Here is a 13,906-nt window from a genome sequence, read left to right as displayed (position 1 = left end):
CTTTTCCCAACTATTTTCTAAGCCTCCTCACAAACTATTCCTCTTTACCACACTGTGATGTGTTGGTTTTAAGGAATGAAAGACTTTTCTGAAGCTCAGCTCCACATACATTATCATTGCAGGCAGTCATTTGTCCAGAAAATATACTAAGTAAAACAACTGTATAATTCCATTCAGTCCAGTAGTACAAAATAAGAATCAACTGAAATATTAAGCAATGTGTAACCACTGTCCACCAATGTCCAGGGTCCCCTTCCAGAGTCACAAAACTATCAGTGAATCCTAGCTTTCATTTAAAATCAGTGTGTGGCTGGGCATCGTGATTACAAAGACAAGACTGGGACTCCCAAGACACTGTTCAGTTGCCCATTCCATCACATACATCCCATGGGATATGGGACACGTTACTTCATACCTGCAAAGCTTGGCAGAAATATAGTCTGGTGCTAGGACTAGGTCATCTGCTGTGCTGCCAACACTGACACAACCAAAGCAGCATGGCACTGAACCTGGGCCTTTGATCTCTCTTCTATGAAATAGCTGTGGGTTGCCCTTAAACCAGCTACCCTTGCACTGCCTGATGCAGGTGTTCTCAGAGAAACAGAGTACAGCTCTTGTCTCTCTCATATATGTATAGTTTCCCTTTTCTGTCTCACAGAGCCATGGCAAACACAAATCCATTAATGATCTTGTCGTGCTGTGATACTACGCTAATAGGCTAGGTGAACCAGCAGCTGTCAAATTAGAACAGCCCTCATCCATTCATTCGTGAATATAGATGTGTCTTGCTTGCTGGGAGTAAACATTGAACGATGTTTCCAGGAGACCCTTCCTGGTCTCCCCTCCTTTCCTTACAGCCAACTGTGCTTCTGAAGGGACTAGGGAATGTTTTGGGAGATACACCCTCACCACCTCTCTCATGGGAATACCTGGGGAGGAAGGGGGTGCCACCATTTCCCTCAACCTTTCTTCCTCCAAATCCTAGCACAAAGGAAAGGGGGATTTCTCACCACCTGATGCAGATACAGCAGTTTCCAGCTACAGTGCATCCAGATCACCAGATGGCCTAAGTCTCTAAGCTTCCATGTATGTGATGGTATGACGCATATGATACCTTTAGGTTTTGCACCTACTATTGTTTCCTCTCTGCTCTTTCTATTCACCTGTCCCCACAGACACTGTTAACAGGCCTCAGCAGGTTCTAAAATAGCACTAAGTGGGCAGCAGGGGGTGGGGTGCGGTTGATTTGTTTTTGAAATCAGAATTGCTTCTTTCCTGTGCAATGGATTTCACATGTATCATACTCAGCCTTGCAAGAAGGGGTTAAAGTCCAGCCAGCAAAAGAGAAGAGAAACTGCCTCTGCCCCAGAGAAACTCTGAGCTTAAGAGTTTCCTTTCAGGGAAGAAGGACCTTATATGGGTTGCTAAAATTAAGTGATAAAAGAAAACAGACCCTTTAACCCAGAGCATCACACAGCTCTCATAGGAAACTGAGGGAGGGAAGAAAGGGGGGCCCAGACATAAAAGGCTGCGCTTAATGACAACTGCGCATTAGTATACAAACAGTGTATATAGGATACCAAGGAAAATAATGAGGATTTCTCCCACAGAGGAACTGTCACACATTCACATACATTTACAGGACAGTGGAGGTAAAGGAGCATACAGACACAGTGACAAAGACTCATCTTGATTTATGAACAGTAAAACCATGCTTGCCACTTTGAAAACCAAGTCTACTACAAAGTTACACAACTTTGGAAAACAAGTTTATTAGTACAAAGTGTTTTATATTACCTAATCTCCATTTTGTCAACTTCATCAACATCTTCAATATCAAAATGGGATTTCTTGTTGTAGCTACTGGGTCTTGTAACCTAATAAAAAGAAGGAAACTTTAACGAATTGATCTGATACAAAAGCATTCTGATGTTACTTGTACAAAGCTCTGGAAGATCAGTCTTTTACTATCAGTGGTGACTTCAGTCCTGATTCTGAAAACGTTCATGCATGTGAATAAACATGTTGACTAAACAGATTCCTCACTATACAAAAGTGGTGGTTATGCAATCATATCCAAGAGTAACTATACTCCACACTTTCTTTACAGAGAAAGGATGTCTTTAATATTAATACAGTACTCTGAGTTTACATTGAGAAAAGAAAAAAACCACAGAAAGGAATACAACTTTTATAACCAATCTAGGGAAATAAAAGGGCAATTAATAACTGAGTTGTAAATACAGCTGTACAACAGATGCCCTGAGTCACTCTGAAGGGGGGGGGGGGCAGGGAACAAAACAAAACCACCCTTGAAAACATGTTACAGTGGATCTAATTAAAACTGGGAAGTTCTGCCTGTCCTCATATCCTGGAAGTCAATTTATCATGCTCATACAAAAAAACCCCACCAAGTAGATCAATTGCCCAAGAGATGCTAGCCTGTGTTACGCATATCAGAATATAGAACCAGGTGCACAGTTCAATCATATTTGCAAGACTGATAAACAGCAAAGCATGGGCAGAAAATAATGGGAAGATAGCTGTAAATGTAGCGCATTAGCAAAAGAAGTTTTTGTACAAACATTTCTTAAAATTTGTTTTCTAGCGTGATTATAAAAAGACTTTGATGGTTGTATTTTTGCATAGTGTGTCAGAAACTTGAGAAAAAGGCTACCCCACCCAGATGAAACCACAGCAGGAACTGATCAAATGCAAGTGTGTATGATGTGTGGGTTCAGCTCTTGGTTGCACACAGAAGCTGAACTTTATTGTAGGTTTAAATATGCTTGCGGCTTAATACTACCCACTCACAAAAACTGGCTTTTATTGTAAACTTGGCTTCTTGGTTTTATATTGTACATCAGATGCAGATGGTACAAACAAGGGAGGCAAAGATATAGCTGCACAAGTGGAGAGGAACCAGAAGACAATCTTCAGCACAGGACACTCAATAGAGCCTTTTTTGAGTGTGTATGTGTGAGGCAGGCACCATTTTCAAGGCGATACATAAAAACTAAAAGGTACTAGCAGCACTGGAGACCAAACCCTCTAGACTATACCAGAATCAAATGCACCTATAAGCCCAAGAGTTCAGAGGATTTAAATACAGCCTACAACTTCAGCAGCTGAGCACGAATTTTTTCACTCTACCCTTGCAACTGTCTTCCCTGTGGCTTCAATAAATTATCCTACATAACTGCGAATGACATTTTCTACTACAATTATGAAGCTAATGGTGTAATTTTTAATAAAGAAGCAAACTTAAGTGTTTTATTATCTGTAACACGAGTTGTTAAAAAAGTTATAGCATAGGTGTAACTTATGGCACATCCATTTTAAGTAAACACTTTTCTGAAAAGTTTTGCTGGAGACTGCATGTACGAGGTCCCTCTGTTCACCTGTACAACTGCTTAGTGTGCAGATTAATACAGCTCAAGAGCAATATTCCTAAAAAGATAGCTGTGTGAGGTCCATCCATTCCAAGGATGAAACTGGAGATGAGGGAACTCCCAGTCCACAGTGCTGAACTAGCTGCAATGTACCATTTTACAAAAAAGGGGGCACAACTCTGCTGTGCTGGTCCCTTTCTTTACACAAAGCTGACAAGTCATTTATCAGCTGCTTGATTTTTTTCAGCACATGCAGGTTTGCAAACAGGTCCCCAGCACTACCTTCTTTGGTTCCTGTAAGAGGGGCATTTTCCTGTAGCTGCATATAGAACTCCGAGCCCCCACACCACGCTGCAGCTGGAGCGGTGGTGAAAATGGCTCCTAACCATCAGGTGCGAGTTTCGCTCATAGCACCCCTTAAATAAGCCCTTAGATTTCCCAAACCAATGATAAGCTATTTTCCATTTAGAAAATTAAATCTGTGCGACTTTTTGGTTGTAGTAAGGAAAGCACCCATTCACCACCTTTTACAGATCACCTTCTTCCTTGGAGGCATGGCCAAGTGCTGTGCTAGCAGACTGCAGCTGATGAAACCGTGTGGAAGCAGTAAGTGACACCGCTGTCAACAGCATGAATCTGTGCAGCTCCACAGGAATCAGAGCACTCTGTTAGCATGCACCAGCCACAGGTCTGCCCGTGTCCCATTAGTGAATGTAATTCCCAGTCATAGCAGTTCTACTGAACCTTGTTCCCTGGAGACATTTAGCCTGATAGGTACTAACTACTCTCAAAATGACATAAATCTATGATGGCTCTGTCTGCACTAAGGGTATGTTTATGTTTCTGAGTTCTGGCTGATTCAGACACTTCCCAAGCTCTCCTCTTACCCACACAGAAAAGATTTTGCCCTGAGTTAGCAGAACAACCAGGGCATGGGCTTGAGTTCAGGTTTTACTTCTGCTGATACTTGCATGCAACGCAGCTTTCAGCATAAAGGCAAGCTAAAGCAAGCTTCCAGTCCCCTCCACAACTCCAGCTGGAAGATGCTTTCTGTTTCTCTTCTTCCTCTCCCAGTATGGCACCACCTGCCAAGTTTGGCGTTTAAATGCCAAACGTTCACTGTTTCTGCAGTGCAAAGAAGGCTGAGGAATCAGACACATGAAGTTTTGTGGTTCACAGGCTGAATTGCTGGATTACATTCTCATTAAAAAGCTCTCGCTGTCACATGCCTCCAGAACTGCCTATGTCAAGAATAAGGAAGCCCACTTTACTTTATTTACATATAGCATCAGTCTTGTGTCACTGCCAAAGGCTGCAGCTCCGGACCAGGTGATGGACTGAAATCCTGGGCAGCCCTGAGTGAACACGCAGACACGTCAGTGCAGTTTCAGCGCTCAGTACCATGGGACCTCTCCCCCACCAACCATGCATGCAACACCTCCACGCAGTCTCACAGAGTCAGGCAAGCATGCACGAAGACCCACTGCTATCTAAAGTTAGGTCTGCAGTGAAGTGATACCCTAGGAAGAGACGTGTTGGGTTACCAGAGGGAAGATTACCTTAGATAGCTATCCCGGCCAACCCTCAGGGCTTCCACCCCTTTGGGAAGTGAGAAAGTGCTCCTGCCAATAAAGAACTTGCTATATCTGTTCCCCAAATCCAAATACATTACATCAACAAGAGCATGTTTCTGCTGGTACGACCACCTTTAGATTAGTTGGTACAACTGTCAGCTTCTAGGCAAAGATGGTGGTTTGTAGAAGGAGGGGGAAGACAGCAATAAGCCCCTCACTGGCACTGCCAAGAATGATATGTGCACTTCAGATTTGCACAGTGAAACAGCACTTGTATGGCTCCTCTCTCCCCAGCTCTACTTCAGGGGCTGCCTGTGCCCCTGAACTGATTTGAGAAACCACATCCCTAGGTGCCATCCCTATACCACCAACAATTTCTAAGGTAAATGTGATCTGAATGATGCAAGCCATATGGGCAGAAAGCGCTTTTTAATGATATGCCAACTGCATTGTACTACTCTGGCTTTTCATCAACTTCGTTATACCAGGTATGTGCTTGAGGTATCTATTGAAATAGAACAGTTAAGTGTAGACTGGGACCAAGAGAAAAAGAAAAGAGAAAGATACATATACTTTAGAAGACAGAATGAAAAGTTTCAAGAGCTATCCAAATTATAAACACATGCACGTATATGTATGGACACACCACAATTACAGCTACTCTTGCCAGAAAGAACCAAAACGAGCGCTTTCATGAAAGTTATACTTTGTCTTAACTGGACTTGTTGAAAATGCTCTGTATTAAATAAAGCTGTAGAGGTTTCACCCACTTGGAGGAAAGGCATTGGTATTGCAGCAGACTGGTATCCAGCCAGAATATCCAGTTTAAGTGTATTTTTCCTCTACAGTTTTCAGTATTCCTAGGAGATAACCTTCCTCCCATTGACTGGGAAAGACAGGGTGGAGCAGCTATAAAACCACAGGCTAAAAAAAAAAAAAAACAACTTTTTTTTTTTTTAAATCCCATTTTTAACTGTTCTTTTTTAAAACTCTTCTGGAGTGAGGCGTGATGGAGTGTAAAGCTTGCTGCTCAGAAGTGCCCACCTTGAAGCTTTTCCCCCAGAGCACCTGAGCTGAAGCAATATACTGCTGCTTCGCAGATGGCCAGTCTGATCCTGGGTACTTCTTTTCCCTGCACCATGCTTTGAAACAGTTTTCAAAGAAGACAGCTGGCACAACATGGAGCAGGATGCTGTGCCAACTATCTACAGTATAGTATTTCAGCTTATCACCCATTCCTTTGAAATACCAACCTCAAAATAAAACACTTCATCAAAATGTGGATTGTTGGTCTTCTTTTTAACTTTAGTCTTTTTGGCTTCCGATCTGAATTAAGGAAAGGAAAAAAAAAAAAAAAAGACAAGAAACAACATTAGCAGAAGTGTGATCCTATAACAGAGCCACTAAGGAACAAACAGTCATCCACTTGATTTATCTGATAAAGCTGGAACGCCATGTGGCTTCAGCGCAGGAAGACATACACACTTGCACACATTTAAGAGAGGGATTCACTGCAAGCCTGTTTCTCTATAGTGGCAGTAATCACAGTTTGTTATCCTCTCTTAAACACAAGTCCTTGAACCCTGGTTCTGTCACTCGCTTGATCCAGCAGAATCTTATATCTGTACAGATCAACTGGCAAGAATGGGGCTCTGAGCAGCAACATTTGGGGGATGGTCTCAGTCTTGATGTGACTCAAAAATTCCTCATACCCTAAAAGCACAGGAGATGGGAAGACTGACATAGCTATTTCTATGCTTTATATTTTATAATCTCGGCCTGAGGAATCAGTGAATGCTTTTCAGTGGTGCTAAATAATCAAAAAAACCAAGAATTATTACCTCAGTAAGAATATTTTTATTGCTATATTACCACCCTTTTTCCTGCAGCCCCAACAGCACCTAGTTAATGTTATGCTGTTGAATTATGAGCAGTGCTGAGCAGAAGTCTCTTAATTTCTACTGCTCTGTAGGAACAAGACATGGCAGACCTCCTTCAAACCACTCACCAGGCAATAGGCCTGACAAAGTTCAGCACTGCCCATTCATCCTCTATGGGCAGTGCCATCTACCTGTGCCTGCCTTTTAGAATACAGACATCTTAACTGCTTGGCATTGGGCTAAAGCCCGCCAATGCATTTCACACAGGCCAGCCAACAGCTGTTTGATGACTTCCAAATGTTACGAACCTATGCTTGATTTGTTCTCATTACCTACAAGTGAAAAGCTCTGTGTTGTCCTGTGTCACTGATCTTCCCCTACAGCTCTGCAGTACTAAGAAGGCACAGATAAAACAGACACAGATGGAGAGGCGCATCAGCCATGTGGAAAACTGACCTACTAATCATTTCATCCCAGAATCTATCCCTCATTTCTCATGCAGCAAAGCTGCTTAGATAGCTTGTAACTGCTTATATTAACTGGACAACTCTATGTATTCTTTCACAAAGGTCAAGTAAAGCTGGGTCTAATTCCCAGTGCTGCTACAGGCTTCCTGTGTGACTTGAATGGGCCAGTCCACCAGTATACAATGTTTTCCCATATATAATAGGGGCATAGAAACAGTTTTGGTCAGGAAGTCTGATGGCTCTCTAAGTACAAATCACACAATAAACAGCAGCACTTTTGTTGACATTTTTGTGCTTGGCACTGCATAAATGCAGCAGAATAAAGCAGCTTTCCTACTCTAAAAGGAGAGGCATCAAAAAATCCAGAGGAGAATGACGTACAGATTAAGAATATCCCACTATCCCTAGGAGAAGCCGAGACATAAGAGAGACTAATCGCCTCCACGACATAGGGCAGATTGCCTATCCCATCTCATCAGTCACACTTGCCAATCAGCCTCTTTACTGATAAACCCATCTGGGAGGGGACTGGGAAGCAGGATGTAGAATGGGAGGCGATTAAGGCAAGCACAATTACTGGGCAATTACAAAGCAGTGGATGGGAATAAGCTGCATGCTGCTTGCTGGAGATAGGAGGCAAGACTTCTCCCCCCACCAAAAAACAGATAGGAATAGGATGAGGCTATGTTCCTTCTTCTGAAGGGAAATACGTTATCAGTTTTCATACATTATCCAGACGGGGGGTGGAGGGAAGCAGACAAAGAAAGGTAAATATGGACATTCAAGGGTACAAGGGTTAGTCAAAAAAATCTCCTTACAGTTTCAGTACTAGCTACCCAGTACCATCTGAAAGAAGTCACAGGCTTAAAACACCAAAGCATACAACTCAAATACACAGCTCATCAGTGGAGATAAGGCATAACACACCTAGACAAAGATGAAGAACACAGACCAGTCTCAAAGACTCCTCTGCATGCAAGGTAAGTATTTGTCAAGAATGCATCTTATTTATAGTATTTTCAGTAAATTGTTGTAAAACATTATGAATAACCCATGCTACCAAATCTGATTCTTTGACGTCACAGCAGAGCTGTTTTGTTTCTAACATGGCACAGACATAAAAGATGACTCTAGATAAGCAGAAACAAAAAACAGTGACATCCAACAGCACAGGAAATTTTTATAACAGAACCAAAAAATTTAATCCCAAATTTAAACTGAAAAGTATTATGCAGAATCTCATTACTAAAACTGCATTCCAAATTTTATCCATGCTATTATGTCCACATGTATCAAATTATAGGACTGAGCCACCTAGGGCTTTTGAAATACACATCAATTTGCCACACCTTAAAAGTGAAAATACTCTTAAATATTCACATACAAATGTGCATACATTGCAAGACATTGATGTATTCAGCTTTCTCTTCTGGCCCTACCCAATATTAGCCAATAAATTTGCTCAAAAACTGGCCTCCAACTGTGAGGCAAGAAGATGCACAAATTAAGCCTAAACACAAATTACATACTCCAAGATATTCAAATTATTCAGGGATTATTCAGACCTTTACATAAGTCAAAACTGAAACAAGGCTCAAATTATTTACTCTAGTGTAACTCAGTAATTCATACATGCACACACAAACACTTAACATATTCTAGTGGTGTCTAAATACTCCCATCTGTCCATCTGAGAATGCAGATTTCTAATAGACAAAGGAAACGGAAACCATCCTTATAAAATGGAAGCTCTTGTATGTGCAATACTTGCCTGGAGGGTCCTGCTAAGGTAACAGTGGCATAGGGATCACATTGCCCGTTCACAATGGGCAGCCCTTGGCATTCTAAAACTCTAGAAAAGAAGAAAATGCAGACAAACAAATCAATGAAATAGGAAGAGACTGGAGTGAAAATAAAAGCAGTGCATTTTCATCCTGCTCCCTTTTCACGCTACTTTACACTATGGAATTGAAATGTTACCAAGCACAAGCCTTTAATTTATACCTAGACTTGAAAACACATTTTGGTCTTAAATACATTTGGTCTTTAATGGGGCCAAAAATATTCTTAAATTACTGAGAAACCTTAACTCGAAGAATTCTTATTATGCAAGTACAACAACTTAAGGTTCATGAAATAAGAGTCTGCTGTCAAGATGGGAGCTGTCAACACTTTAAAATTCTGTGGCAACTTATTCACAAAAAAAAAAAAAAACCCACCCAAAAAAAAACCCCAAACAAAAAACCCAACAGAATTTACTTCTGTAACAAAAGATTAAAAAAACCACACAGACAGATCCCAGCAGTAGTCAAGTAATTTCTCAGAATCACATTCATGAAGGCCTCAGTGCTTTTGACAAAATTTAGCATGGACTTATTTGTAAAGGTGAGTTAACTACAGACCAGGAGACATTATGACACAGCCATCTTTCTCCATAAAACTTTTAAATAGCAAAACTGAAGAAACACATTCAGCAGCTCTGAAGAAGTCAAAGAGACACCGGAGGGACAAAATGGAACAAACTGGGTTTTGCTGCAAGCCATGGTGAGAAATCTGCACTTCCGCACTCTCATTTCAACATCTCTTTGGAAAAAAATAAAAAACAAGCTGGCAGGTCCAGCTTGATTTTCTTCTGAGTAAAGGACAGAGCACTTTCCTTCTAGTGGTCTTTACACAAATATGATTATATTCACAGAAGAAACACTTTGCCAGTGAGCTACAGCACGACCGCTGGTAATTCTTCTAGGATAGCAGATATGGCTTGAACACATTCCTGTTTTAACAGAACAATTGTACACCAAGTGTCAGTGTCAAACCCCCCACCCCTTCCACTGCTTCCTTAAGGCAGCCTGTAAGTTCCTTAAAATGAAATAGTAACTCAATGGCTTTATAGCAGTCAGCCAATTTTCTACTGTTGATGAATGGCTTCCAAGCCAGCTCCCATCCATACAGGAAGAACTATGTGAAATTTAAATACAGATAAAGCCTGCTCAGAGAGAGTATGATTCCTGTTTTAACAAAAGCAGTCCTTTCAAGAATATGCAGACAATAGAAAGTGATCTACACTTGAAGACATGCAGAGTTTATAAATCACTACACAATAAAACCACAGATGAATTTGAATGATGAAAAGAGTGAAGCTATCCACACAAAAAAATATGCATACCCTAACTATACACATATACAATGATAGGATCTATTCTAATATTGCCACACAGAATAATTTTTTATGTTTTTTTGTGGATAGCCCTCCGTGGTTATCACATCAACCGTCAGCAACAGTTAAAGAGACAAACAGTATCATTAGCTGGTCAGAGAGAACACAACAACGTAAATCATTGGACACTTGCATCTTGAATTGTGCATGCTCTACAAAACATATGGAGAACAACAACAGGACGACATCTAATCGTTCATGGCTCTCCCAGGTTTGTACTCTCCAGCTCGGAAAACAGAAGTTATCCATTCATGAACAGCTTATAAAATCATGAATGGTGTGAAGAACATTTCCTCACAAAACAAGAATTAAGGGGCACATAATGAAATTACCAGACAGCAGGTTTAAAATAAACAAAAGGAAGTACTTTTTCCACACAACGCATAATGAAATTGCACAACTTATTGCCATGGAATGTCGTGGAGGCCAAAAGAATACATGGATTCAAATCAGGACTACACAAACTCATGGAGTGTAGGTTTGTAGGCAGCTATTAAAGCTTAATGGTCCAGAAGCCTGCTGTAGCTCAGGAAAGCCCAAATTGCTTGATTGAGAAGGGTGTAACACTGGAGCAATCATACCATATTTGAAGTATCACTCATCAGCAAATATCAGAAACAGTACTAGGGTAGACTAGAGGGGCATTTAACACAGTAGGGTAGTTTTATGTTCTCTGGGGAAAACACAAAAACAAAAAACAAAACAAAACAAAAGAACCAAAATACACAGATGTTCTCATACAGTCACAATGACTTAAGAGTAAGACATTTCTTTGTGTGCAGTTGGAATAAGAAAAGCAAAAACAACCTTGAAAGAAAGAAAATGTGGGAAAACAGGAAACAGACACCAACATAAACTGTATCCCAAGCCTTTCAGGTAATTTAAAAGCGGTTATTGTTTAAGGATGTTGGAGAAAGCAGGCAAAAGACTGAAGACTTAGGATTTTGAGGAAGTAAGGCTATGTCTGGAGAGAGGCTCATTCTGGTTCTTATATCTTACTAAGCATCATGAGGAGAGACAATAAAATTCAACAAGGCACAGGTCTAGTTGACTCATGTTAGTATACCGTCATTAGCTGCAGGAAACTGTAATCCTGGAGCTGCTTTCATTATGGCCATTTTCTTCAGTCATGGGAAAGCTGCTAGGTAAATTAATACTCCTCCTCTCCCAACCTGGTACCAAAATACTAGCTTTAATTGGCAAGCAGGAAAAGAGCTAGAACAAAATGAGTTATGCAGAGGCACGATAAAATGGAGCCTCAATTCTGCCACATGTATATCACATTATGAAGACTGACAGTTCATATCTGGATTAGATGAAAAAACATACAAAAAGAAATGTATAATAAAGGTATAATCTCTATTGGGGGGGGGGATGCTGGGAAGCAGTGAATAAAGCCAGTAAAAATGAAATGCCTTTGCTCTAATCATCTGCAGAATTAATTTAACATATGTGTACCAGGGTAATGAAAAAAAGCCTAGGCAATCAAGATTATTCAAGAATTACAAGTCAACTCATCAGGCCCCAGAGGAAAAACGTCTGGTGGCTGCTAGAATCTTTTCTGCCCAACTGGTAGTTTCTGATCATGAGCTGTCTCAAGCCCAGCTGGGGCAGAGCAAGCCATCCCTCACAGCTAGCCTGGCTGGGCTGGGTTAAGGTCAGTGCTGGGTCATATGGGAAAACTCTCAATGCAGCTGCCTCACTATATTTTGCTTGTGGTTTATAAAATTAACAGGTCTCAAGGAACAAGACATTTCAGTTTTCAATGTGGTTCATGGCCAAACCTTCACAAGAGTAAATAAGCTATGGAAAATTCCCAGAGGGTAAAAGAAAACCTCAAACCCAAACACACCATGAGCATGCCCTCTTGCCCTTAAAATTACATGATTACAGAAGTTGAGAGGGAGGCAGGGGGAGGTTTTGAAAAAAGAAGATTTTTCAATAAAGACTAAGCAGCTCACATCTGACAGTACAGGCATTCCCTCTACCTCTGGGTTGCCAACCAAGAGCTGTAGGCTGCAGTCTCTGAGACAACCCCTACACAATCAGACTCAAAACCAGGCTTAACACAGGCGAGCACATCAGGATGATCCAAGCCTGTGGATGTTCCACACCCCTTCCTTGGAATCGCAAAAAATATTTAAAAATTATAGGCTGATTCGTTCAGGATGCACATGTGTCATTGGCATCCTTGTGCTCCAGAACTGACAACCAACGCAAAAATGGACACAGAGAAAAGAAACCAGAAGGGACATGTATCCATATTTACTGTTCTTCCAGATTAAATCACTTCCAGTGTACCTAGTCAGGCTCAGTTCTTCCCCTAGTTCCAACCTAGGGTAGGGAACAGCACACTGCTCCCATTCTCTTCTCTCAAATCAGACTGTTTTCTCACTGTGATTCCTCAACAGAAAATAAATACATCTTTTTTACTACACAATCTTGCTCTCTATCACTATACATAATCCACGTATTTTAATTGCTTTCACATACATACTGAATTCCTGGGATCAATCTTAATGCTTGGCAAGTTTACTGATGTATCGTATTAATCTTCAATTTCCAGCCTCCGCTTGTTCCACCTCTCTTTCATTTCTTTATCTCGAGGCTTTGTCCCATCTCATATGCGTATTTTTTGGCTGTACTCAGGTTTTTCTCTGTGTCATTTCAAAGACAAGAGACTTCCTCCTCCTTGCTTGCTCTAGTGATCTAATTATTACTTGAACACTCAGTACTTTGTGTGGTAAGCCTGACCAGACAGAGAAGTATCAACTTAAAAGCAAACTTTGTGGCAGATTTGTCAGAACTGTTATCAAAACAATGCATCTTTGGCTTATGTGAAGTACTTGTTTGGTAAGGAACATTTCCCAGCATTGGGTATGTGATTTACTTTCTTAAGTCCCTCTATATCTTCCCCCCCCCCCTTTTTTTTTTTCTTTTTCTTCTTTTTTTTTTTTCTACTGACTTATAGTAATCTTGTAACATATGTACTATCCTGAGTACCTTGTCTTCCAGCGGTCATGGAGCACCTCCAAATAGTCTCTCTTTGTGAATGGGCTTCTCAGGGCACAGAGAATAGGCTATTAATCTTTAACTTCATAATAGAGTAGTGCAGTCTTTTTGTCTAGTCTGACAGTAAAGAAGTGGCGTTTCTCCTTTCCTTGCCACATTCAGTTCATTCTTGAATGTCCTCTTCTTTCAGTGCAGTTCTGCATCATGATCCAAGCTCCTACTCATTCCTAGTGGTTTAAGAGGAACTTTGAGGTCACGCTGCATGATAGACTTCCATGTGTACCTTGGCCAACCTCACATCTGTGCTAGCACATGGCAGCTGCTCTCAGACCAATGAACTGACTCCTGTCTTCCACTGCGAGCA

General features: G+C 41.0%; 1 protein-coding gene across 3 annotated transcripts in view; it reads right to left on the bottom strand.

The window, feature by feature from the left end:
- The window catches only part of RASA3 (RAS p21 protein activator 3), a 131,223-nt gene that overhangs the window by 25,346 nt on the left and 91,971 nt on the right, over positions 1-13,906 (bottom strand). For all 3 annotated transcript variants that reach the window (XM_072849823.1, XM_072849822.1, XM_072849824.1), the window contains 3 exons: positions 9,085-9,165; positions 6,220-6,292; positions 1,798-1,877 (listed from right to left, as the gene is read on the bottom strand). In XM_072849823.1, coding sequence (XP_072705924.1) covers positions 1,798-1,877; positions 6,220-6,292; positions 9,085-9,165 — 234 coding nt within the window. The remainder of the gene's footprint in view (positions 1-1,797; positions 1,878-6,219; positions 6,293-9,084; positions 9,166-13,906) is intronic.

Source organism: Ciconia boyciana, chromosome 1 (genome assembly GCF_034638445.1).
Source record: "Ciconia boyciana chromosome 1, ASM3463844v1, whole genome shotgun sequence".
NCBI lineage: Eukaryota > Metazoa > Chordata > Aves > Ciconiiformes > Ciconiidae > Ciconia > Ciconia boyciana.
Note: the sequence above shows the minus strand (reverse complement) of the source record. Positions and strands in the feature narration are given on the sequence as shown.